The sequence below is a fragment of the Sorex fumeus genome, unplaced genomic scaffold (assembly GCF_029834395.1).
Source record: "Sorex fumeus unplaced genomic scaffold, SorFum_2.1 ptg000037l, whole genome shotgun sequence".
Lineage (NCBI taxonomy): Eukaryota > Metazoa > Chordata > Mammalia > Eulipotyphla > Soricidae > Sorex > Sorex fumeus.
The window spans coordinates 42,277,486-42,305,158 of record NW_026606094.1 but is presented as its reverse complement, the minus strand read 5'-3'; the positions used below and the strand labels follow the sequence as shown (position 1 = coordinate 42,305,158).

Below are 27,673 nucleotides of genomic sequence, written 5' to 3'. Positions count from 1 at the left end.
AAAAGGGAAAATAAATGAAAAAATCAACATGAGTATAAGTACCATATTTGTTTTATGTTTATAAAACAATATTTTTCAGTTTCTTCACCCTAAAATTCAACAGTGTAACTGACCACTATCCAAGATCTTATCAACACTACTAATGTTACAAAGCACTTCAAATTTATTAAGGAAAAGAAAATAGGACACTACATAAAGAATAGAAAATAATTTAATTATTAATCGTTAAGATATATTTGGAAACAATGATTTGTTATTATCAGGCAAGAAAATGTAATGGCATGCCTTTTTACTTATCACTACAGGAAAAATTTAAATTACTGGCTTTACTCAATGCTAGATAAACAAAATTCTATAATTTACAACCCTAAATATTCTAGTGAAATTCACTTATATTTAGATCACATCTCATTTTGAATAAAGTAAGACCCTTTACAAATCAAGGAGATATCTAGCTATTCAAATAAGTGTGAAAAGATTTTATAAAATTAGTGACTCTAGAATCAGTCATTGTAGCACAGTCTGGTAATACCCAAAGACCTATTAATAAGGTTAAAAATGATGACTACTCATAATGTATATTACCATAACTATGAGAAAGACTGAAGTACATAATAATGGTTGATTTAAAAGGCTACACATGATATGTTTTACGTGAAAAAAGTAAATAATATTACATAATATTATTTTACAAGACAAAAAGAATCAATTTAAAAAGTCATACAAAATACCCTATGTACATATATACCTTGACGAGCAAAGGGAAAGGATACAAGAAAATAAAGGCATTTTGCAATTAAAGGTGTAGATAATTAATAGGAATAATTGGAGCCAAAAAATTTTACTTCAGATAGAATATCTATAGTTATAAATTGATTTTTATAATCAGTAAAACACAGTCACATGAATTACAAATATGAGCACGGAATTAAGCATTGAGATATAACTTTGGTATCTTCAAACTACCCAATATATTCCTAAGAAGAATCTCCTTGTTTGAACCAAAAATCTGGGGACCATTCCCAATAATGTTTGCGAATTCAGAGAAAAAGTTATATTGATGTATAGTAATCCAATTTTTAGTTAAAAGCTATTAAAGAGAACAGAAACCAGAACCATGTTGATCAACTGTATACAAGATTATAAAACAGGTGCCGTAAATTCACTATTATAGTACTGGATCATACAATATTTAATACTGAAAGCAATGAGCACTTCAACTGTCCCTACTAAAATAGTTTTATAATAAAATTCCAGTGAATTCGTTTATTATAGTCAAATGTTTTTCCATAAAGAAAAAAGTGAGATAAGGACTACCCAATAATACTCCAGTAAATTAATGTTAAAACATGGTTTCCAGTCATTAAATAAAGGCATGACTATGGTTAAATTTAATATTCTCTTTAGGCAAAAAATTAAGTCACTGTAGAGAGATTAGACTTTGGCTCGAAAACCACATGTGATGCATGCTAATCTTTGATTAAGAAAGGTCTTTTCCTACCTTCACATTATCTGGATGCAGCCCTCCAGGGTGCTTGTCCATGTACTGACATAAATCAGTGTGCTAGAAAAAAAAAGAAAATGTATTAACATATCTCTGGCTATAAGATGACTAATCAGTATTTTTTTTGCTTCAAAGTCACCATCACCTTCTGAAGAAAGTAAATATAAGACAATTGGTTAGGACTTTTAGTATATGCAGTTGTATGCTCCTCTGCCCTTTATTTTAGCCACAACTGAAACATCATCTTTACCTCCAGGCTCTGTTTTATGTTAAATGTATCAGTGTAATATAAAAAATTATGTTTGTAATATGTTAAGTGCTTAATTCCCTCTCATTGAATATACATATGTTATAAAATCAAAATGCTTCAACTAAAAATATGTACATTAATGACAATGAACATACACATATGTGCCCAAAACATACACAACTAAACAATTTAATGACAATTATATTGCATATTTCAAGTCAAAATGTAGGCTAATTAGTAATATTTGAGTGTTTGTATGATGCCAGGAATGGAACAAAGGGTCTCACACATACAGGTCATGAACTCTACTGCTGTCCAATTATGTTATTAAGAAGAAAGTACTGCAAATATATCATTCTCATCATATTAATAATTAGATTTATTTTAAAAGTTCCCAACTATATCATTAGAACATATCTTTCAAGGACATGAGATGGCTCAAAGAATTCATAGGATGGATACTCACAGTGGTACATGTTGGAGCCCCAAGTCAGATTCCCAACACTACATGATACTGAAGGAGTAAACAATCCAAAAGTGATCTCAAAGCACTGTGAGGTGCAACTTCTCAAACAGACAAACAAACACACTCATTTTCAAGGGGCTGGGGTTTGGACCTAGACCTCCACTCAAAGTATGATGTTCAATCTGGTGAGCTCTCTCCAGACATTGTGCATGCTTTTGAAACAGTCATTCTCATAAAATCTGGCAATGTATTAGACTCCAGAAAAGTAAAGAACCCAAAAAGTTTCCAGGAAGCAGAAAATATATTAGGTATTCTTGCCTCAGCTCCATAGAAGTAACATCAACATATATTCTAATTCATTAACTCTAAGACATATAATTATTTTTGTGCTGACACTGTAGTACCATTAACTTGTTATGCTCCAGATAATAATTGGAATGCAGTTATCAATGACTGCATTTTATTTTGCTCTGCAGGCAGAATTGTTACTCTGATGCTATGATTCATCAGCACGCAACTTAAGTACCATCTGAGGAACAAAACGAAAGTATCCTATGTCATTGTGCTCTGAAGTTGGTTTGTCAAAAATTTCAGGCAAGATTTTATTAAAAGTGCCAAATTAATACAGCAGGATTCTTTCAAAAAGTACAAAGAATTATTTTAGACTAAAAAGAAAGTGGTCAGTTGCAATTCCAGCGAAGTGTCTTTTTGTTTGTTTGTTTTTCCCCTCTCAAGAGGGTCTTAAATGCAATGGCTGCAGGAACAGTTAAGGGAATGAGGAAAAAAGTAAAGCAGGAAAATCTATCTTTTTGGAAATTAAAAGAGCCCACACTTTTTGTTAGTAGTATCTGGGATTGAATCGGAGCCTCCTACGTCCAAGGCATAAGCTTTGCCATGGAGCCAAATTCCAGACCTAAAAAAAAAAAAATTGAAAAATATAAATTGGGTGGCGGGGGAGGGGGGCACTAAGTCAGTATTCAGGTATCCAGGTAACTAGGGGGTGCTCCTGGAGATACTAGGCCTACTGCGCTCCACCAGTCTATACAAGGGCCCTCAGTTCCAGGGTCACTGGAAACACACCTGACAGTTATTGGGGCCTCCAGAATATAGCCACTGTGGCTCTGGGGCACACTTGGTGCTGGGATTGACCAAAGGCAATGCATATGCAAGACATACATCCTGGCCCCTTAATGTCTAAAGTGTTTCAATGACTTTGAAGTAATGACACTTAAGATTCCTGCATTAGAAAGAAATGGAAAGTCAAAGATTATGGACAGAAACACTTACACCTTTAAATCTACTAATATGAACATGAAAATGAATTGCTGAAAATGAAAGAAGCAACAAATACTAAACACAGAGATTCAAAGATAAATTGTAACCAAAAGAAGGATTTAATGTAGGTAATAAAAATTAATTAGTAAATCAAAAAGCCAACAGATTTGATCAGTTATACAAGCTTCTCTGAAAAGTCTAATAAAACTAGCCTTTTATTAGTTTTAAAAAAGTTTGAAAAGTTTTACATGAGGATTTTTGCCAAGAAATAATAATGACTAACAATGAGAAAAAATGACGCCGCTGTAACTGGAGATATTTTTATTTAGTTATTTTGGAAGGGATTGGGGCACAACCAGGGGTTTACAGGGGCTATTTCTGGCTCCGTGCATAAGGGACCATACGTGGTACTAGAAACTTGAGCCAGCTGTCACTGGAATTGTATGGCAAGCACCTTAACTCCTATATTATTGCTCTGGCCCAAAGTGTAGGAATTTTCTAACACACTACAAACACACAATTTGTAAACTGAACTATGCAGATTATCATAAACAAATTAAACTAATCTATTCATTATCTCTTTCTGGGCAGAAGAGATAATATAGCAGTAAGCCACTTGCCTTGCATGCAGCATACCTGGGTTTCATCTCCAGCACCAAATATGATTCCCTGAGCACCTCTGGGAATGATCCCTGAGCACAGCCAGGTGTGGTCCCCCAAAATAAAATAAATTACACTCCCCCCCCCGAAAAAACACAGAAGAAAAATATTTCTAGAAAAAATAAGTGGAGTGGAGCAATAGTACAGCAGATAGGGTACTTGCCTTGCACGGAACTAACCTGGATTTGATCCCTAGCATCCCATGTGATACTCCAAGCTGAGAGGATTGATTCCTGAGTGCAGAGTCAGGAGTAACCCCTGAGCACCACCAGGTGTGGCCCGCAAAACAAAACAAAACCCACACATCAGTAAGATCCATTCTCTAAGACCTTCCTTCTTAAAAAAGCTTTTTAAAAACTTGTTTTAAACTTTTTATTCCTATGTCTCTCTCTTATAGATTCTTTCTCTGAGCAACTCTAAACTTTAAGCAAATTTCTTTATGAGGCCAGGGATATACTTTATTGCTGTAGTATATGACTTACATGCAAGAAGTACGACTCAGTACCTGGCACTGAATCAGTGAATTATCCATGAAATTATTTTTCAACAATTCTTTATTCATTCATTAAAGAGACTAGCTCTTTCATTAAAGAGACATCAAATTCCTCAACGAAATGATTCCTTGCGTAAGCACTGGCTTTCAGACTATACTTTTCTCATCAAGCTCAAATTCAAATAAAGCCCCTTCTCTAATGCATGAATTTGTTCCAGTTCTCCTATAACATTAAGTATGCTGTCCACAGTAGTTGTCAGCTAATTTTGATGTTCTTCAGAAGCTCTGCCAAAATGTGACACTGAAAATAGTACAGTTCTATTTCAGACATCTAGACTAAAAATAAGGTAGTCTTTCCATTGGGATATATCTAACAGAAATCCTCATTTTGAAGATATGTTAAACAGAGAATCCCTTACTTCCGTTTCATTTAAGTTTTCATTTTGACAGAGTCAGTGTATTCAAGTTTGATGTAATTTTTACAATATTAAAAAAAACCTATTTCAAACACTCAGAATATAGAAAGATTCCAAAAGATAATAAAAATAATTTTGAACTTCTTTACATTAAAGAAACTTCTTTCCTTCACTTTTAAGGTTCATTTTATATTTAAATAGAAATATTCAGTTATATTTTTTACCTTAAATAATAATATCTTAAAATACAAAAAGTGAAAGCTGTTTTTTATGGATAGAATATATTAAGGACCTAGTTGAAAAGCCATGCAAACTGAAGCACAAAAATACATAAACATAAAATATTAGAACTACAATATGAAAATTATAAAAATACAGTTTCTTCCCCTGACTTATATTTGACTGTTTAAGAAGCTCCCTGGTCTTCATCCCAATTTGTTTCTAGACAATCCAATCTCTTCCAGATAAGTGATTCACTACAAAGAACCTTGTGTAGTACTTTGATTGGCAAGAGATCCAATCAAGAGTGCATGACATATTATTTCCATAGTGTTACCCCACCACATTCCCAAATTAATGACACCTATAACAACTGTTGGTGTTGGGCAGCCAGGTGGCAAATGTTTACTTGTGATATTCACATTGCCAGTGTCTAATGTCATATTCACTATCACATTCCATATTGGACAGGCTACTGGTATTTTAACAGGAAACACACTTGGAGGGTAACTGTGAGCTTTGGTATCATTTTAGTTTTTAATCTTTTCCAATGGTTGGTGGTTAAAGCCAATGCAATTCACTGTGGAATTATTATTGCCGAAGTCCACTGAAGTAAACTTATTGAAGTTGAGCTTCTACTTCTGTGGCAATCAATGTCCTTTTTCTATAGCTCTAATAGCTTCTTTAATCAGTCTACATTGTTGTAAGAATTATAGCATTAAATTACTAAGCAGTTAGCTAGTATCCAAGGTGCACCTGATAAGGTCCATGCGTGTGGTTTAAATTGACATAAAATTTGTATTTTGGGGGGAGTTAAGCTTTAAAGTACTCTTCTACTTGTTCCCACATAGTACTGTAGCACTGTCCTACCATTGTTCATCGATATGCTCGAGAGGGCACAAGTAACGTCTCACAACAGATTGTGAAACTTGTTACTGTTTCTGGCATATCGAATACACCATGAGGAGCTTGCCAGGCTTTGACGTGCGGGAGGGATACTCTTGGTAGCTTGTCAGGCTCTCCAAGAGAGGCGAAGGAATCGAACCCAGGTTGGCTGCGTGCAAGGCAAACATCCTGCTTGCTGTGCTATTCCTACATCGTAGTTAGTAAAAATTCAATTTTGTGAATGCCAACACTTTATAAATATTAGTGAGAAAAAAAACATAAACACTAATCAACTTTTCATTTAAAACAAAATTGCAGTCATTTAACATGCTTTAGTGAGGAAATTTGTATCCATTATATACTCTACAATGGAGGGTTCCTTAGGGGTTGGCAGGGGGAGTGGGGGAGTGTGCTAGGGACTGAATCCAAGACCTCATATAAGCAAAATATGCTCTACCACTGAGTGACAACCCTGACCTAACAGGTTTATTTTTTAAAAAAATGGATCAGGAGCCAGAGCAGTAGTCCAGTGGGAAGGGTACTTGCCTTGAATGTGGCAAACCTAGATTTGATCCTCAGCATTCTATGTGGTCCCCTGAGCACTACAAGGAGTGATTCCTGAGTGTGGAACCAGGCAGGAGTAATCCCTGAGCACCACTGGGTGTGGCACAAATATTAAAAACAAAACAAAAACTTGGATTAAAAAAACTTACAGAATTTATCAAACATAAATTAGGTTTAATGATAATGTGTTGAAATTCCCCATTCTAATGACAAAACTAAGACACTGGGGAACAAGTACAAATGTGCTATCTCTCCCTCTAAATTAGAAATTCTAACTAGAACTCTGCAACTGTGCTTAGATTATTGTGATTGAGCTCCAAAGAAAACAATATGACAATACAGTCAATACAGTCTTCCAATCTATTCTTTGCATTATTATCTAAAGAATATTCTCAAATATTTCTCTCTACTCCTGCAAAAACTCATTTTACATATTTTAAAACCGATTTCAATGTTATTTTGTTTTTACCTGGTTGTAAGTCATTTAGAAAATATTTGAAATTTTTCCAGTGAAACATACATATATTACCTGAGGAGGTATTTATCACAGACAATATTTATACCACACAAAGATCCACCCACAGTAATCACAGTGCTGTCATTTTTTTCCTAATTAAATTAGTCTCTTTTTTTACATATAATGTATTCTCTTCTCTTCTTTAGTCATAATAAACTTATATGTGGGCTAGCTATCCCATAATTCACCCTAATTAGTTTCAGCTGTCATTTCTAAATCTAAAATGCATGGGCAGCCTGCGGCTGGTGACTGGAAGAGGAAGCATTTGAAACCACATTCCCATCAGGTAAAACCAGCAACCTGAAAGATCTTTTCCATTAAAACAAAAAAACTGCTATTTGGCTTCTGGCACTGAGGGTAGACAGATAGTATAGCATTTCTGAGACACTAGTACTGTTGGCAAACCATTCTTCCAGATAAAAAGAATGCAGATATTCACATACCAATAAGTTAAGAATCTAAGTAGTTTAAATATTCTAGGGTATAATTCATAAATCAAATGTATACTAATATAATTTAATTATTTTATGAAATTCCTAAAGTATAAATAATTTTTCTTCATTTTAAATAATGTGTTCAAAATAAAAATGTTGGAGATGTAAAGAAAGATACAGAAATCTCCTGGAGGTACAGTATTGTAGTTCTACAGAATAACATAGTATTTCTGCATTCGATGATTCTAAAACACTGTGCTCTCTTGAATAAAAGGAGGTAACTTCTTTTCAATGGGACAAATGGGACGACATCAGACTAAGAAGCTTCTGCATTTCAAAAAAAACAGTGACCAAAATACAGAAAGAGCCTACAGAATGGGAAAGAATATTTACCCAATACCCATCTGACAACAGATTAATATCCAGGATATACAAGACACTAGTAGAATTGTACAAGAAAAAAACCTCCAGCCCCATCAAAAAATGGGGAGAAGAAATGAACAGAAGTTTCCTTAAAAAAGAAATACAAATGGCCAAAAGGTAGGAAAAAATGCTCCACATCACTAGCCACCAGGGAGATGCAAATCAAAACAATAATGAGATATCATCTCACACCACAGACACTGGCACACATTCAAAAGAACAAAAGCAACCAGTGCTGGTGTGGATATGGGGGAAAAGGGACACTCTCACTGTTGGCGGGAATGCCCTTTAGTCCAGCCTTTCTGGAAAACAATATGGACAGTCCTTCAAAATCTAGAAATTGAGCTCCCATATGACCCCACAGTACCACTTCTGGGAATATATCTTGAGGATGCAAAAAAGCACAGTAGAAATGACATCTGTACCTATATGTTCATTGCACAATAGCCAAAATCTGAAACAACCCAAGTTCCCTACAACAGATGACTGGTTAAAGAAACTTTGGTACATCTACACAATGGAATACTATGCAGCTGTCAGGAGAGATGAAGTCATGAACTTTGCTTATAAATGGATAGACATGGAGAGTATCATGCTAAGTGAAATGAGTCAGAAAGAGAGAGACAGACATAGAAAGACTGCACTCATTTGTGGAGTATAAAACAATATAACATGAGGCTGACACCTAAGGACAGTAGATACACGGGCCAGATAGACTGCTCCATAGCTGGAAGCCTGCCAGCGATGAAGCAAAGGGGAGAAGGCAGCTGGAATAGAGAAGGGATCACTAAGAAAAAGATGGCTGGAGGAATCAGTCAGGATGGGAGATGTGTGCAGAAAGTAGATAAAGGACCAAACATGATGACCTCTCAGGGTCTGTATTGCAGACCATAATGCCCAAAATTAGAGAGAGATTATGGGGAGTCATATCTGCTATGGAAGCAGAGGGAGGGTGGAAAGGGGGGGGGGTTATACCAGGAATATTAGTGGTGGGGAATGTGCACTGGTGGAGGAATGGGTGTTTGATCATTGTGTGATAGTAACCCAAACATGAAAGCTTATAACTATCTCATGGTTATTCAATAAAATTAAAAAATGAATAAATAAACAAATAAAATACTAAAAAAAAACAAAAAAGGAGGTAATTAACTACCTAGTATGATTTATGTGCTGTCTCGCAAAATTACATGAGTCTAAATCATATAACACATTTTACTGGAGTCAAACAGTCAGGTGGAAAAGAAGTTTATACTATTTCAAAGTTATTCTCAATCATAGAAAGAAAAATAAAAAACCAACAAGTTTTTATGCAATGATGCAATTATCCAAAATCCCCAAGAACTGGAGATGATTGGGGAGAGTTTTCAAAGTGGGCCACTAAATTATTAAAAGTTAAATCATGAAACAGAGGAGAAATAAATAATTGAAATAGCTCTCAAGAACATCTGAACTGTAAAAACCCTCTAGAGCTGAAATGCTAGAAAAACTAAAGGTAGTGAAATTATAATATAAACTAACAGAACAACATATGGCTTAGGAACAAAGTAACATCAAAAACAAAGAACTAAAGGAGAGGAGAGGAAAGGAAGAGGAGAAGTAAAGAAGGGGAAGGAAGACAAATTGATCAAAGGATAACTCTTGGATAATTCCTGTTAACTACAAAAAGTATAGAAGAACCAGTTTTTACCATCATGATACAGAAACTGATCATACTGGTAGTTGAGAAAACTCTATAAATTATACTGCAGTGAGTGTTGTGTGTACGCAATTTTTAATATGCTAATGCTAGAATCCATGTAATCTATCAATAGCCAAGATCCAGAGACTATAAACCACAAAAGCCTCCATCCCTCTTGGAGAGCCCAGCAAGCTACCAAGAGTATTCCGCTTGTACGGCAGAGCCTGGCAAGCTACCCGTGTATTCGATATGCCAAAAACAGTAACAATAACTATTGACAGTGTCTCATTCCTCTGACCCTGAAAGAACCCCAATAGGTCACTGGGCTACAATATCACTTGACAGAGATGAATGGAGACGTGACTGGCACCCGCTCGAGCAAATCAATGAACAACGGGATGACGTGACAAGTAACAATGCTAGAATGCATCACAAAAATATTAATTATAATTTTCTCATTTTGTCAACGTCTCCAGCAGATAAATTAAGAAACAAAAGAAAATTCACAATGGTTAGAGAATTACTAAGTATAATATAAAGTATTCACTATTAAGGACCTTAATGATACTATGGAAGAAATAATAAAAAACAAAATAACTATCAATAACACTCTTTTCTTACTAGAAATAAAACAAATATGACATTTTGTATATAATTTGATCCAGTGTTAAGTTTTGGCTCTCTTTCTGTGTCTCTGTCTCTCTCTCTCTCACCACCCCCAAACACACACTTGGAAATAGAGCTATATTATAAGAAATGCTGCTAAGAGTTTACATTGCAAAAATAATTTAAAATTCTTAAAATTCCTGCTTATTTATGAGGCAATAAGTATGGGTCATGGGCTCCAACATGGGACAAAACAAAACCTCTTGAACTGGAAAAATGCTTTGAATATCAATAAATTACAAATTTAGAACATACTTAAATGTACCTACCTGGCAGAAAAGTACAGACTATGCAATGACAGTCCTGGCAGAGTCCTCAGAGAAAGTCCTGGCATTTGTGAAGTATATACTTATTACTTGTTATGTTATGTTATGTTATGTTATGTTATGTTATGTTATATTATGTAAGAAACAATTTATGTTGCTAGTCCTCTGATGGACCTAAATAAAGCATAAGTGCATTTTAATAAATTCCCTTCTTTTAAAGTTTTTTAAAAAATATTCTATAAACTCCACAAAGGAGCAAAAGTAACTCAGGTTTGCCAAATACATAATAAAAGGATAATACCTACATCATTTTTTTGAAACTAAATTTTTACCTGAAGAATATGATGCTATTAAATTGCTTATACTGAGCAGCAGTTAAGCATAATATTGAGAACACGTCTAAAATCTGTAAAGGTTTTGTTTTGGTGCCTTTCTCTTAATAACCATAAGTAGGGGGGAAATACATACTCAGATCACAAAGGGAGAAAAACTCTTGATTTCTTATATACTGAGTACTACCAAAAATAATAATAGAGGGGAAATTTGTCTTGTCGGGCTCAATAGGCAAAAGTCACTTTGTTGACTTAACTGTCATTAAAAAAAAAGCCTTGTAAACGATCAAATCATCATTATTTTACAATTTTGTGACCTAGCATTGCCTGATCCATGCAAACAGGAAATAAGCTAAATTCCTTGCTATGCATGAGAATTAAATTAAATACTTCCTGGAAAATAAACTGTTTTATTTCTGTGCACAAATCTTACACACTTGCAAAGTTGTCAATCATTTCCCCAGAAACTTGACAAATTTTTCCGACAGTTGATACTGTGACAAATATGTCAAGACAGTGAATATGAATCCTGAAACTTCAATATGCAAAGACCAGCATTATTGCTATTCATTATGTATTTTAAACCCTTAGACCAAAATTTAGTTATGTATTCACTACATCAAAACTAAAAATATCTTTACATTTTCTTGAACTAATGCAATATTCCACAAAAATGTTACTAAAATGTTTTTAAAGAAATAATAAACTTTACCAAGTCTGTCTGGCATTAATTCCAGTTCTCCTTTCCTAATGTGGTTGAAAATACCATTTAAAAGTAACTGCTAAAAATAAAACTAATTGCTAGCCAAATTTAAAATAAGTTATTGGTGTTCATATTTTAATTACTAAATTTTTACATAAAATCATATTGAATAACTGTGGATAAGCTATTCCAGAGCTTATACAATAAATTACTAACTCTGTCATCAAAAATCAAAATATTATGTTGGTATGGTCATTTGTATCAAGAAAATAGCAGAAATTATAGCCAATATGCAAGATAACCACATTCGTGTTCAATAATACTATGAAACAAACATACGTAGTAAGAAGGCTTAATGCTTCATGGATAAATCATTTCATTTTTAAGAATTAAATTGTCAGACTCAAGGGTTAGAGAGCTAGTACAAGAAGGTTCTTCTTATGCAAACAAACATCCCCAGTTTAATCCCTAACACCTCATATGGTACTCAGAGCATTGTCAGGAGTGATCCCTAATCACAAACACAGTAGCAAGTCCTTAGTCCATCAGGGTGTGGCTACTCTACAACAACAAACTAAATAAATAAATAAAATCCAGAGTCAATTGTTTCAGTTTTTTTTTTTTGACTTTTGGACCACACCCGACTATGCTCAGGGCTTAGTCAAAAATAAAGTGTTCAATAAAATATTTTTAAATTATCATTTGAAATTTGTATTTTAAAGAAATATTACTGTATTAAAATATTTATGATATCAAAGAAAATAATGGGACTTGTATACAAGGGTGCATTAATTTAAGTTTACTAGAACAATTATAGCATTAACTTCTGTGAATATAAGAAGCTAAAAAGCATCACATTTCACATGAGTAGATTATGTATGTAAACACACATACATACACAAATACACTATATATATGTATATATATATATATATTAAACATAAAGAAAGTTTTAAAAAAATAACACATTGGACTTCTCTGATTAACAGGACAGAAAGATGAGATATAGAGTCAGTATAGGCTGTCATTAAAAAAAAAAACATGAAAATTTTTTGCTCACAATTTAAGGGTCAAAACAAGTCATATAGCCATACCTATAAGTTTGATAGAGAAAGTAGATTTAATCTTCCCAAGGGAATGGAATCCAAACAACTGAGAAAAGTAAAGCCACTTTCTTCATAACCACATTTAATTTTTCCTTCACTGATTACATAGTAACAATATAAACACACGTTTGCAATGAATTTTGAAAACCTTTCCTCAATACTTAGTAATTTCAAAAGGATTCTACAACTTTACAAATGCATGAAATTATTGTCCAACTAAGGTTAACTTCTCTGAAAATTCTGGGTATTCTATATTACCTTTCTAGGTAATATAGAATACCTTCTATATTCTCAATTCTTAACTCTGAAATCGTATTTTCTGCTGCAGTACCTGGTATACTTGAAGATTTAACCCAAATCCCTGTCTTGAAACAGCAATTTCCTTGAAAGATTAAGGTCTGTGTCTAACAACTTCTTTTATAAGGATAAACTGTGCTTTTAGATACATTTTTTGACTCCTCATCGTAGACTGTAATTTCTGGAGCGAGTTTGGAGGTACAATATGCTTCTTACATAGAAGGAATTAAATATGTTTATTACATGAACAGGAGAAAGAAGTAAGACTAGACAAAGAAAAACTACAACGCTGGTCAGTGATGCAGCTTGGTTCCAGAGTTGCCCGGCATTAGCAGAAATTAAAAGGCTCTGAGGTCCACAGTTTCCAGAGTCACCAGTTACAGGATGCCCAAGGAAAGATATGACCTCATTCAAGACTGTCTCTGGAGCTAAGACAGATCCTGGAGTAGCTGACACAGAATTATTTTTGTGATTATACTTAGAGCAGCAATGTGGCAAGTTCTTTTTTGAAAGAGGTATGACATTTGAGTTTGTGTCTTACAACTTACTCTGGCTATCAATGTGGCAGATTTGGAGTCCCCTGTGAGTGTATACTATGAAACATATGAAATGAGAAATATTCCTGCCCTCAAGAACAATTGTACCATGCATCTCACATTATGTCATGATGGCAGACAAAAATTATCATAGTACCCTATGCAATTTTCACAAGATGATCATCATATTATGCTATTTTAATTCAAGTGAAAACTGATTTTTGAAAAGTCCTAGCCCTTAATTTTCTACTAAAATATTGTCAAAATTAATGTATAAAAGCCTTAAGCATGCTAGGACTAAGCATATTTTTATTCATCTGGTGGAGGGTAAACATATGCAGTTATCCATTTTTAATATGCCTTATTTATATTGTTAAAAAAAAAACCTTAGCAGTCATTCATTAGAAACTGACTTTATTGATTTTTTTCTGATAGCTCTGTTTTCCATTCCTTTAAGTTTTGTTGTAGCAAGTATTATGAAATGCATTTGTTATATGCCTGCCAAAGGGTAAGCTGGAAGGAGGGAAGGAACCTGGGGACATTGGTGGAGGGAATGGTCAATGGTAGTAGATTGGTGTTGGAACATGGCATTTAAGCCTGGAACATCTATAGATGCACAATTTTGTAAGTCATTGTGTCGTAATAAAAAATAAATAACTTAAAATATGTTGTAAAGAATATTTCCACAGGTCTTATTTCCTCAGCATAGTTGACTTTCTATCTTATTATCTGAATTATAATATTTTCTCAATGTACTTTTTAAAATTCTAGCATAGATTGCTCTTCAAGTCCATGTTCTCCCTTGAACACGTGCTCACTTGTTTGTGTTTGTGTCATTTCGGTTGCTTACGAATGTGTTCTGTCTTGAACACATTCCCCCTCTTTCTATCCTCTCACATCATTCTCAGCAAGTTTCATTCAATAAAATATACCTTGCTTCACTCTAAAAAGAAAAACAGCCAAGAACACACCACATTTTTCTTTTCCTTACTTCTTCAAACTTCCTAAACCAAGTAAAATGGAGAACGATATAGATGTGAAAAAAAGAGAATCAGTCAAGTCTTCCTAGTGTCCCTTCTAAGCACTAAAAAGAAAGCTAGGTAAGAGCCAAGGCTTTGAAACAAAGATCACATGCTCAGAAATAAAAAAGAAGACAAAGAAGATGGAAAATTCTTACTGAAAAAATAGATGTCATGACAAAATAGTATTTCGGTTCCTGAATAGGAAACAGAAATGAAGCAAGAGCATCTGTTTGGGATTTCTTACTGAATTTGTTATCTGCTAGAAAAACACAAATTACTTGAAGTTTGATATTAATTTGAACACTAAGTTTATTTTCTGTATCAGATAGCTCTAATCATACATAGCAAATCACAAACATAATGAGCCTGCATAAAATATGATCTACACATTCTCAAGAAGTGTTAAAATCAGAACACCTCACCATTATTTTCTTATACAAATACATTATGAAAATATTTTATTGGCTTTAAAATTCTGTGTAATACTCAAGTGTCATTGTAGTTTTTAATATTTCACAATCCCACCATAAAAGACAAAAGAATAAAAAAAATGGAAAGTCAAAAATTCACAGTATTTTCAATCAGGACAGGACATCTGAATTAAGACAAGCTCACACATTGGAATCTGATTCTGAACCTAAATTTTTGCTGATTGGATAGCCAAGTAACAATTAATTCAAATATTTTCAATCCCATTAGCCATGACAGATTCCATAAATTCTGACAAATAAGAAAAAATATATAAATCCTTCATAACTATTACTGTGAAATATCTAATTATATAGCAGTTTAAACAATTACAACAAGCTTAAGCATCTGTTCATGTTTAAATTTATTAAGAATAGATATTTCAAGGTAAAGATGACAAACCCGAACAATGCATGCACTTTATACTCTCCTGATTCCCGCTCTCCAAAGTTCGGATGATCCAAAAGGATGGGAGTAAGTTTAGCATAGCAAGAAACAAACAATGGGTTATTAAGCTGACAGTGGGTAAAGTCTAGAAGCAGCTTTATATGTAAAACTGCACAACCAAAAGGTTCAGAAATTGGTGGTTTAGGAAGTGGAAAGGGACAGAATAGGATGCTGGGAATTGAAACTGAGCTGGCTGCATGCAAGGCAAATGCCCTACCCGCTGTGCTATCACTCCAGTTCCTTTTCTCATTTTATGATTATCCTTTGCTTCAGCTTGATGTTAAGGAACGTTTTATTTATGATATCTTTCACCTGGGCTGGAGCGACAGCACAGTGGTAGCCATACTAGAATAAGACCACATAGACCAGCTTAAAAAAGTATGTAAGAGACAGTGAAGGTCATCATTTCTCAGTGATCAAAGGATCAGAACATCAGGAAGAACTCACACTCCTAAATGTATATGCACCTAATGAGGGACCAGCAAAATCCGTGAAACAATTACTAATCAACTTCAAGAAAGACATTGATAGTGACACAAAAGTAGTTGGAGACTTTAACACCCTTCTGTCACCTCTCGAGAGATCAACCAGACTAAAGCTCAGCAAGGAGATACTTGATTTGAAGGAAGAAATGGGAGGGGGATTAGTAGACATACACAGAACTTTTCATCTCCAAATGGCCGATACACATTCTTCTCCAGTGCACATGAGACATTCTCCAAGACAGACCACATGCTGGGCCACAAAACATACTTTCATAAAATTAAGAGGATAGTAATTATATCAACTATCCTTTTAGACCATGATGCACTGAAAATAGAAATCAATCACACAAAGAAAGGGAGAATCAAATCAAACACCTGGAAACTAAACAGTTCTCTACTGAACAACCAGTGGGTTAGAGAGGAAATCAAAGAGGAAATCAAAAGATTCCTGGAAACAAGTGAGAATGAGGACATGAGCTACCATAACTTGTGGGGTACAGCAAAAGCAGTGTTAAGAGGAAAATTTAAAGCTCTACATGTGTTCATTAGGAAAAAAGAAAGGGCCTGCATCAATAAATTAACCTCACATCCTAAAAATGACCAATAAAAGGAAGCCAAATCAAGCAGAAGAAAGGAAACAAAACTTAGAGCAGAAATCCGAGAAAAAATTCCAGATAATCAACGAAACCAAGAGCTGATTCTTTGAGAAAATGAACAAGATTGATAAACCACTCAAGAGACTGACAAAGAAACAGAAAGTGAGGAACCAAAAAAAACCATATCAGAAATACAAAGCGGGGAAATACAATAGAAACTGCAGAAATCCACAGGATCATCAGAAATTACTTTGAATTCTTTATGGCACAAAACAAGAGAATCTTGAAGAAATAAAGAAATTCCTGGATTCTTATAACTTCCCAAGGTTGAACCAATAAGATTTGGAATGCCCGAACAGATCTATAACTATGGAGGAAATTGAAATGGTCAATAAAACTCTTCTCAAAAACAAAAGCCCCAAAAGTAATGAATCCAAAAGGATTAGTGATTGAAACCCTTAAAGAAAAACTAGTGCCAATCCCTTTTCAAGCTTTTCCAAAAAAATTCAAGAAACAAAAACACTCCCAAACAGTATTTATGGGGCAAATATCACCCTAACACCAAAAGCTGACAGAGACTCCACCAAAAAAGAAACTTTCAGACTGATATGCCTGATGAACACAGATGGAAAGATCCTTAGATGCAAAAATACTAATAGAATCCAACAACTCATCAAAAAGATCATACTCCATGATCAAGTAGTATTCATCCTGGGGATTCAAGGATGATGTTATATCCAGAAATCAATCAACATAATACAGCACATCAACAAAAGAAAAGATAAAAACCATATGATCATATCAATAGATGCAAAATAAAACTTTTGACAAGATCCAGCACCCATTCGTACTGAAATCTCTCAACAAAATGGGATGTGAAGAAACTTTTGTCAATATAGTCAAAGCCATTTATCACAAAGCCACAAAAAGCATCATTTTCAATGGGGAAAAACTAAAAGCCTTCCCTATAAGATTGGGACCAAGACAAGGTTTCCCAATCTTGCCACTTCTATTCAATATAGTAGTGAAAGTTCTTGCCATAGCAGTTAAGGAAGAAAAAGATACCAAGGACATTCAGATAGGAGAGGATGAGGTCAAGCTCTCACTATTTGCAGATGACATGATATTTAGAGAAACCTAAAGTATCTACCAAAAAGTTCCTAGAAACAATAGATTTGTACAGTAGAGTAACAGTTACAAAGTCAATACCCAAAGTCTATGGCTTTCCTATATGCAAATAAGGAATGAGAAGAAAGTGATATTAACGAAACAGTCCCGTTCACAATTGTGCCACTGAAAATCAATAATCTCAGAATCAACTTAACTAAGGAGGTAAAGTAACTGTAAAAAGAAAACTACAAAATGCTACTACAAGAAATAAAAGAGGACACGAGGAATTGGAAACACATTCCCTGCTCATGGATTGGGAGAATTAACATCACCAAAATGGCAATACTCCCCAAAGCATATACAGGTTCAATGCGGTCCCTATAAAGATATCGATGAAATTTTTGAAAGAAATTGATCAAACACTCCTGAAATTCAAATGGAACAATAAACCCCCATGAGTAGCTAAAGCAATCCTTGGGAAAAAGAAGATGGAAGGCATCACCTTCCTAAACTTCAAACTCTACTACAAAATGGTAGTAATTAAAACAGCATGGAATTGGAATAAAGAGACCTATAGACCAACGGTATAGAGTTGAATATCCTGGCAGATATTCTATTCTAAAATATACAATCACCTAATCTTTGATAAGGGAGCAAGAAATATGAAGTGGAGCAAGGAAGGCATTTTCAACAAGTGGTGCTGGCAAAACTGGAGAGTTACATGTAAAAAAATTAACTCTACTTATTCGAGCGGGCCCAGTAACGTCTCCATTGGAGACTTTGTTGTTAGTGTGTTTGGCATATCGAATACATCACGGGTAGCTTGCCAGGCTCTGCCATGCGGGCGAGATACTCTCAGTAGCTTGCCGGGCTCTCCGAGAGGGGCGGAGGAATCGAACTCGGGTCGGCCATGATGGCTGCGTGCAAGGCATACGCCCTACCACTGTGCTATCGCTCCAGCCCAACACAGTAACTCTACTTACTATCATGTACAAAAGTCAGATAAAAATGGAATAAGACCTCAAAATCAGACCTGAATCCATATGTTTTGTCTATGTTTTGCCTACGTATTCTCCAACATATACATGGAAGATATATGGAAGAAAATATAGGCAAAACCCTCCACGATACTGAAGTTCAAGGCATCTTCAAAGCTGAAACACCGCTGGCCAAGTAAGTGGAAGCAAAGATTAACAATGGGACTACATTAAACTAAAAAGCTTCTGCACCTCAAAAGAAACAGTGGTCAAGATACAAAGACAACCCATGGAATTAGAAAAAATATTTACCCAATACCCATTTGATAAAGGGTTAATATCAAACTTATATAGGACACTGGTAGAATTTTACAAGAAAAAAACACCCAATTCCATCAAAAAAATGGCGAGAAGAAATGAACAGAAACTTCCTCAAAGAAGAAATTCAAATGGCCAAAGGGCACATGAAAAAAATGCTCTTCATCACTCATTATCAGGGACATGCAACTCAAAATAACACAAGGTATCATCCCACACCACAGAGACTGGCACACATACAAATGAACAAGAACAAACAGTGCTGGCACAGATGTGAGAAGAAAGGGACCCTCATTCATTGCTATTGGGAATTCTGACTGATCCAACATTTTTGGAAAACAATAAGGACATTCCTGTATGACTGAAATGCAATCAAGAGCAATTTTTAATGCTCTATCTTACAGTGATTCAATACAAAAAAATTTTTTAAGTCCAAATATTCATCAATTACTAAATGGATAAACAATGTGGTATATCAATTCCTTGGAGTATTATTAAACCATGAAAAAAGTATTGATACATGCTACTACATGGATCCTTTCAAAAGTATGTTAAGGGGAAAACAACCTGTCATAAAAGGTCACATATTACTATGATTCCATTTAAATAAATGCCCAAGCAAATCTATAAAGTCATGAGGTAGATTAATAGCTGCAGAGAATCTGGAGTAACAGTAAAGGGGTAAGAGGCTTCTGTTTAGGGTGGTAAATTTTTCTAAAAGTAGGTGTTAGTGATGGTTCCACAATTCTGTAAAGGCAATAAAAAGCATTTAATTACAGAATTTTAAAAGTGAATTCTGTTGGGGCCGCAGAGATAGTACAGAAGGTAAGGTGCTTGCCTGCACGCAGCCAACCATGGTTTGAATCCCCAGCACCATTTACGTTTCCTGGAGTCCCTTGTACAGGTCGTTCCTGAGCACCAAGCTATGAATAGCTGCTGACCACTGCTGGATACGGTCCCAAAATATATTAATTAAAAAATAAGTGTGGGGGGATGCTGGGACCCATGGGGATGGATGACAGGCACTGGTGGAGGGATGGGCACTTGATCATTGTATAACTGAAACCCAAGCACAAAATTTGTAAGCCTATAACTGTACCTCATGGTTTTTCACTAAATAAAAAAAGAAAAAAGACAAAAAAAATTAAAAAAAATAAATAAAACAAAAAAAATAAGTGAAAATAAATATCGTCATGAAAATAGTATTTTAACTTGTTTTAAGAAAGAAAGACAAGTTTCCTTATTGAAAAGTCACAACCAATGGAAAGAATGATTCAAGATAGTAATTTTTCCCCTTTTTTAATGAAATCTCTGAACACTAGAAATAAAGAGAACTATTTTCACACTAATAATGAAAACTAGGATCACAGTGGAGCAATCCTCCTGAAATTATATTGAAATTATTTTCAACTAAGTTTTCTATGTCTTGCCAAAATGTCAATCAATGAGCAGAATAGAGTTATTTTCAGAAATGTGATGTCTCAAAAATTTCACATACCCCTTTTCAGCAAATTATTAGAAATTGTGTTCGCCACCAGGCTGGAGTAATAGCACAGCAGTAGGGCGTTTGCCTTGAGCACAGCCAGCCCGGCTGGGCAGGGTTTGATTCTTCCACCCCTCCCGAAAAGCCAGGCAAGCTACCGAGAGTATCTCGCCCACACGGCAAAGCCTGGCAAGCTACCGGTGACGTATTCGATACGCCAAACACAGTAACAACAAGTCTCAAAATGGAGACATTACTGGGCCCGCTCGAGCAAATCGATGAACAACGGGAGGACAGGACAGTGTTTGTTCGCCGCCAAAACAAAATGGTAAGTCTAAAAGAGCATCAGGCTACAAGAGAAAAGCACCACAGAAAAATCAGTGAAGGAAGATGAGCCAGGTAGAGAGGTTCTGGGACACAGCAAATTAATGACAGAAATAAAATTATTATTTCCAGACAAACCAAAAGTTGAACTGAGGAAGAAAAGTAAAGATAGTGTCCAACATGCTGGAACTGCAAATTTGATGTAAGAAAAGTAAGTCAAAATTATACAATTATACAGACGGGATAGGAAGTAGCTGGGAGGATAGTAGAGAGTTGGGTTCATTTATTTGGCTGAAAATGAAGTAAAAAAAAGCAGACTTTAACTACCATTTGTTATTGTAGGTAATCAAATTATGATGCCAAAATGTGGATAATCAAGAACTAGCAATGAAAATTAATTTGTTAGTAATTCAAATAAAAATCTGAATAAGCAGAAAATGTTGGAATGAAAACTTCTTTTTATAAACCATAGTTCTAATAGACTCTTTATATGTAGCATGTGATGTATAACTTGTATTAAAACAATAAGTATATTTTGAAATAAATAACAAAGTCTTGAGTATACCTAATATACCTTTACCAAAGCACAAAATGCACTTTGAACTAAAATATCATGTAGTGTTAACTATTCTGAAAATGCAAGAAATAATCACAAAAGTAAGTATGATCAAGAAACAGGATAAAAGGAAATCAGAGCTATTATTTTTTTTATCACACTACTAATTCTTAAAAGTAGGAAGTTGCAGACACCCATCCTGTAAGATGATGTACATTTTCTCATTTTGAAAAGAATACACTAGTGATTTTTTCTCCAATAACTTAATGTCCTAATCAAGCATAATAGAAAGGTAACTGGAATTATTGATCATCTTCACCTTGATCTTGTATATTTTGATCAAAAAGAAATTTTAGTACGTTAACTGAGTGTTTCCCTAATGTCTCTATGCTGATAATTAGTGTCGTTTTATTAAAACTAATCAATTCTGTTCATGTCTCCATTCTCCCCTGAAACAAAATTTTTCCAACAGAATCATTTTCTTCAAAAATATAGCAATAATTACTGTGAGAAAATAAAACATATAGGAAATATATTCTTTGCTTTATAAAAGAACTCTTTTACCACCATTACCTTCATTTCTATTTCTCTCCACCAAATATTTTTCAGTGTATTTCCTTCAAATATCATGTTTTATATCCTAGCTTCTCCATTAAATGTCTGCAATTTAAATGATAAATTTCTAAATTAAAATAATACAATTAAAAATTTTTAAATAAAGGTATAATGTATTCTCATTTAAAGTGTTTCATGTATAGTGGGATAAACTTGTAACTATAATTTTTGTGGATAATGAGGCATTTACTCTAACAACAAATGGTGATCAGACACACTTCTATCTCACACCACATGACTTATAATACTGAACTGCAATTAGTATCTTCTAATAAGGATGGTAACCTCACAAAATAAAAGCATAACATGAAAAGGCAGGTGTGATGTAAACTATAACAAGAACAACAATCATAGAAGAAATAAAAAATCTGAGCACCCAACGTGCTCAAAAAAAAAAAACATATTTGAAAATCCAAGAGATCATGATTCCCAATTAGATGAGAAAAAAAGTCATTAAAGGACTAAGAGTAGTTAATTGACTTTATCTTATCAATTAAAGACAATGAGAAGTTCATAAGAGATCACTAATTGAAAGTTAGTGTGTTTTCTTTTCATGTCTTTCATTTCTCCTTATGCTTTAGAATTCAACTGTTTTATGCTGTCTGCATATTCAATCATCCACAACTCTGACATCTGTTCACATCAGTACTTGGTTATGCATGACAGCTCTGGATTACTCTGTGTCACTAATTCTTCACATGTGAAATAGAAACTCTTCTATGAAGAAAGATTTTTGGGGTGAATTTCTGTCTTCCTGTTGTTTTTCCTTAAGACAACCCTTACCCTCATGATTACATGAAGTTTTGCAATTTAAATGCACACAGGTATTATCTAGCTTAAGCTCACAGCTCTACACAGGATCTCAGTCAAAGCAAGCACTGGGGCCAGGCGACAGTCGAGTGGTAAGAATACATGCCAGGTGCTACCCATATTTATTCCAGGTTTGATAATCAGCACCACATGTTCCCCCAGGCATTACTGGGTGCAGCCCAGGAGGCTTCCCCAGCACTGCAGAGCCCAGGAGTAGCCCTGCAACCTTAGGTCCCTGCACTGGATGCAACAGGCTGAGAATCACTGTGGGGCTCCAGGACCTCCTGAGGACTGTTTGGCACCCCTCTCCTGCCAAATAGAGTTATATATTTACATATATTTACATCTTTATATATTTACATCTCTAAAGTTCAAGGAGAGTCCTAAACACAGAGCACACCGTTTATATATGTTGGAGGGAATAATGAACGAGTAAATACCCATAACCATTTTATGTTTCTGTTGTGAAGCTTAAGTTCCAAAACCACTGAAAAACTTGGGTGGCACTTTATTAGCCCTCCTTAGAGAGCTATCCTACCCTTGTTTGCTTCAGTACTTGTCAAAGTATAGTACTATCCCTCAACCTGCACTGCCCACCCCACCCCACCCCCCGTCCAGCCCCCATGCCACACACACTAACCTCTAGCCTATGTATGAGCAATAGGAAATGCAGGAAGCAGGGCTCTCCTTCTCTGCATTTACATCAGCTGGAGTCTCACTTCCGTGTTGGCTTACATGGAGTTTTTCCACATAAGCTTAAGTTAACCTTTAAGTTAACCTTCTTCTGCTTTTCCATGTTAGGTCAGGTGGCTTTTTTTTTTAACCAAATATATTGTTTTACTTATTCCCCAAAGCAGTTCACCTTGTAAGTTCTGCTCATTATTTCATCGGATTCTTTTTTGACCCCTGATTCCATCACCCCATATGTTAATTATGGCTCCCAGCTATGACACACACAAATAGGTCAAACACATCATCACCATATCTTTATTTGATTCACTAATAATAATATCAAATAGGACAAAGTCAAGGACAATGTCCTCCAGCACAGCACTTTCCATTTTTTTTCCGGTCCTGATGTCAATTCACTAAATAGACTGGATGAAGTTGTCAAATAAGAGTGATAAGGGGGAAGGAGAGAGTGTCACAACTAAATTGCCATTTTATTCTGATTCTAAGTGTATCAGGAGAGTCCCTATCTTCAAGTTGTGTTGAAATAAAGAGAGCACACTGCTCATCAAAAAAAAAGGAATTAAGATTATTGTCATTAATATCTAAAAATCTATCTTGTTTTGGTTTGGGGGCTACACCAGTGTTGTTCCAGGGTTATTCCTGACTCTGCACTTAGGAATTTCTCCTGGTGGTGCTTTGGAAGACTATATGGGATATTAGGGATCAAACTTAGACTGGCCACATGCAAGGCAAAAGCCCTACCTGCTGTACTATCACACTACTTTTTAATTCACAAATGTGTTGTAACAGATACAGAGTTTTGTTCTCAGCCACTTCTAAAAATCAATACTATTTTTGCCACCTGCATTATTGATGATCTCAAGTATTATAAACAATGATTCTATTGTTCCTTCCACATCCTGTTTTTTTAATTGAATCATCATGAGATATACACTCTTTACACATTCTAGATGTAACTTATCTGAGACTGAATACAAACATATCTGGATGGATGTTTATGAGTGTTTTATTCTGAGGGAGGGGTGAGTGACAGAAGACCAGGGAACTAAGAGAGTACTGTTTGTATCTAAATATATCTCCATATACTGGGAAAATCTACCACCTTATGAATTTTTTTGTGTGGCCAGGTTCATCTCCTGACACAAAGGTCAAAAAGCCAAATACACGCTAAGAGTCTTGTGCAGTCAAATCATTAGCATGTGCCCTAAGGGTAGATGATCAAACCCAACTTTGAATTAGGGTCTAAGAACCCAAAGAAGCAGGGAAAACACAAACTCTAATTTAGGGAGAGGGAGACTCCCAAGTGGTGCTCAGGAGGTCCAGAGCCTCAGCAATGATTCTCTGCCAATCAGGCCAAAGTTTCAGCTCCAGAGCCCAAAGATGCAATGCTGCTCAAACTTGCAGTGCCAGGGATACCTGGACCACCCCAGAAGTTCTAGAGGTATCCAGGGTTGTACCCCCAGCCACCCTGATGATGCTCAGGGAACCATGTGATGCTGGGAATCATACCTAGTCAGGCCATGCCAGTCAAGCACCCTAACCCTATTCTATCTCTTGGCCTTACAACCACATCTATTTTACATCAGCAGAAGAGGTAGTAAGCTAGGCCAGCAAAGGAAGAGATAGTGCCCGAGGCCAACACACTGGATGGCAGCCCAGTGCTCTTGGGACAGTTCCATGGCACAATTTGAACTCTGAGTCCGGCTATCCAGCCTCACACTATTCCGATCCATTTTTAAATCATCCCATCCTGTCTATCAATCACATAATAACCTCTCGATAAAGTGGGTATGAGTACGTGGTTGTGAGACCACTGAGAAAATTCCCCATCCAATAAACGGTTTTGAGGAACTCATCCAGAGAGAATATAAGTTGTTTGTGATAGGGAACGTTGTCTTGTACATTTATTTGAAGCTGCTATATACCTCAAGTCCTCTGACATAACCAGATGGTTTCCAACAATTCCAATGACTGAGAGCTATTGTAACTGCAACAGACTCAGATTTCTTCTAAATCTTCCCTTGGGAGAGTATCTGCTTAGTTATTTAAAAAAAAAAGCTATAGGGAGAAAACAGAGATGTATTATAGAAGGAACAGGAAAATATTTTAAAAATAGCTTTATTATCTCTTGACTATTTGTCTTAAATAGTGAAACTATCACAATTTCTCCTCTCCTGCTCTGAATGTCCTTCCTTCACACATTTAAGTAGAAATAACTGCTGTGTCACAATGTGAGTCACATACCAGGCACCACACGGGAAGCCCTCACCCTTGGGAGTTGCCCAGTCTATGCAACTCAGAGCTGCAGATAGAACAACTTTTACCAGAAGCCATGGATAATCTCCTTTCTGTTGTTTTTCTTTGCCCGTGTTAGATTTTCTTCATCCTTAACATTGAAGTGTTCCTGTCTTCAATCCGTGGAACTTGCTTCTAATTTTTGTTTATTTTTAGTTATTAAATGCTACATACAAACTAGCTTTAAATTTGGTGGTTTAACAACCCAAGTGCCCTACAACAGATGACTGGTTAAAGAAACTTTGGTACATCTACACAATGGAATACTATGCAGCTGTCAGGAGAGATGAAGTCATGAACTTTGCTTACAAAAGGATAGACATGGAGAGTATCATGCTAAGTGAAATGAGTCAGAAAGAGAGAGACAGACATAGAAAGACTGCACTCATTTGTGGAGTATAAAACAATATAACATGAGGCTGACACCTAAGGACAGTAGATACACGGGCCAGATAGACTGCTCCATAGCTGGAAGCCTGCCTCATGAGCAAAGGGGAGAAGGCAGCTGGAATAGAGAAGGGATCACTAAGAAAAAGATGGCTGGAGGAATCAGTCGGGATGGGAGATGTGTGCAGAAAGTAGATAAAGGACCAAACATGATGACCTCTCAGGGTCTGTATTGCAAACCATAATGCCCCAAAGTGGAGAGAGATTATGGGGAATCATGTGTGCCATGGAGTCAGAGGGAGGGTGGGAAAGGGGGCGTATACCAGGGATATTGGTGGTGGGAAATGTGCACTGTTGGAGGGATGGGCGTTTGATCATTGTGTGATTGTAACCCAAACATGAAAGCTTATAAGTATCTCATGGTCATTCAATAAAATGTTTTAAAAAATGGCGGTTTAAGCAATAAACATGATTCCTAGGTTGCAGAAGACACAGTAGGGACCACACATCTTAGCTCCATGTGAGTTTGTGAGCTGGTAATTTTCTCCTATTTCCATAGCCAAGATGACCTTTTAAGGCTCATTTTTAGCACTTGGATAAACTGACTGCAAATGGCATTGGTGGGACCCATGATTATGGACTAACTTCTCAGTGTCTTCCAAATTCTCAGCTCTCTTCCATATCATCTGGTGCAACTTCTTCTCCATATGGCTTCTCTACATGGCATCTCCAAAAAAAACTATTAACGTAAAAATAGCTGGTCAGGATGTTCAAGAGAGCAGGAACAGATGCCATCAAGATTTCCCTAAGCATCAGTCCCTGCACTGGCACAAGACTACTTCTACCAAGTTGCCTTATTGGTTGCAAATCCTGCCTAGATGAAGCAACAGGGGGTGCCACACCATGTATGAGTATCTGGATACAGGGTTTATATAGGGTCACCAATGCAACAGTTACCACATTTGGTGATTTCATTCAATTTCTTCATTGAGTAATATCTATAACCAGAGTTCCCAAATCTCTATCTTATGTTTCTCTCCTAAAATGCAGAGTTTTTTGCCTCACTGTCTTGTGAAATCTCCACTTGCAGCTATCTCACATTTACCACATTTAAAACTGAGTTGTCATTTTGATATGGCTAAATCCCACCCACTTGAACCCAACACCACCTCCACCCAACAACCCCTCCCCCAAAAAAATAGAGCTGCATCTCTCCACTTTGCTCTTCTTGTAGTTTATCTCATGTCTCCTCACAGTGGCTTATTTTTTTTTGTCGCTCAGCCAAAATCCTTCAGGTCATCCCTTACTATCCTTTGTATCTAAAATTCCATACTAGAGGCTAAAGAGATGGAGCGGGGCTAAGAGCTAACCCTGTGTACAGCACTGCCTATGATACT

At 35.6% G+C, this 27,673-nt stretch overlaps 1 protein-coding gene across 4 annotated transcripts in view; it reads right to left on the bottom strand.

The window, feature by feature from the left end:
* The window catches only part of CDK14 (cyclin dependent kinase 14), a 710,477-nt gene that overhangs the window by 350,398 nt on the left and 332,406 nt on the right, over nt 1–27,673 (bottom strand). For all 4 annotated transcript variants that reach the window (XM_056118543.1, XM_056118544.1, XM_056118546.1 and 1 more), the window contains one exon: nt 1,502–1,564. In XM_056118543.1, the coding sequence (XP_055974518.1) occupies nt 1,502–1,564 (63 nt within the window). The remainder of the gene's footprint in view (nt 1–1,501; nt 1,565–27,673) is intronic.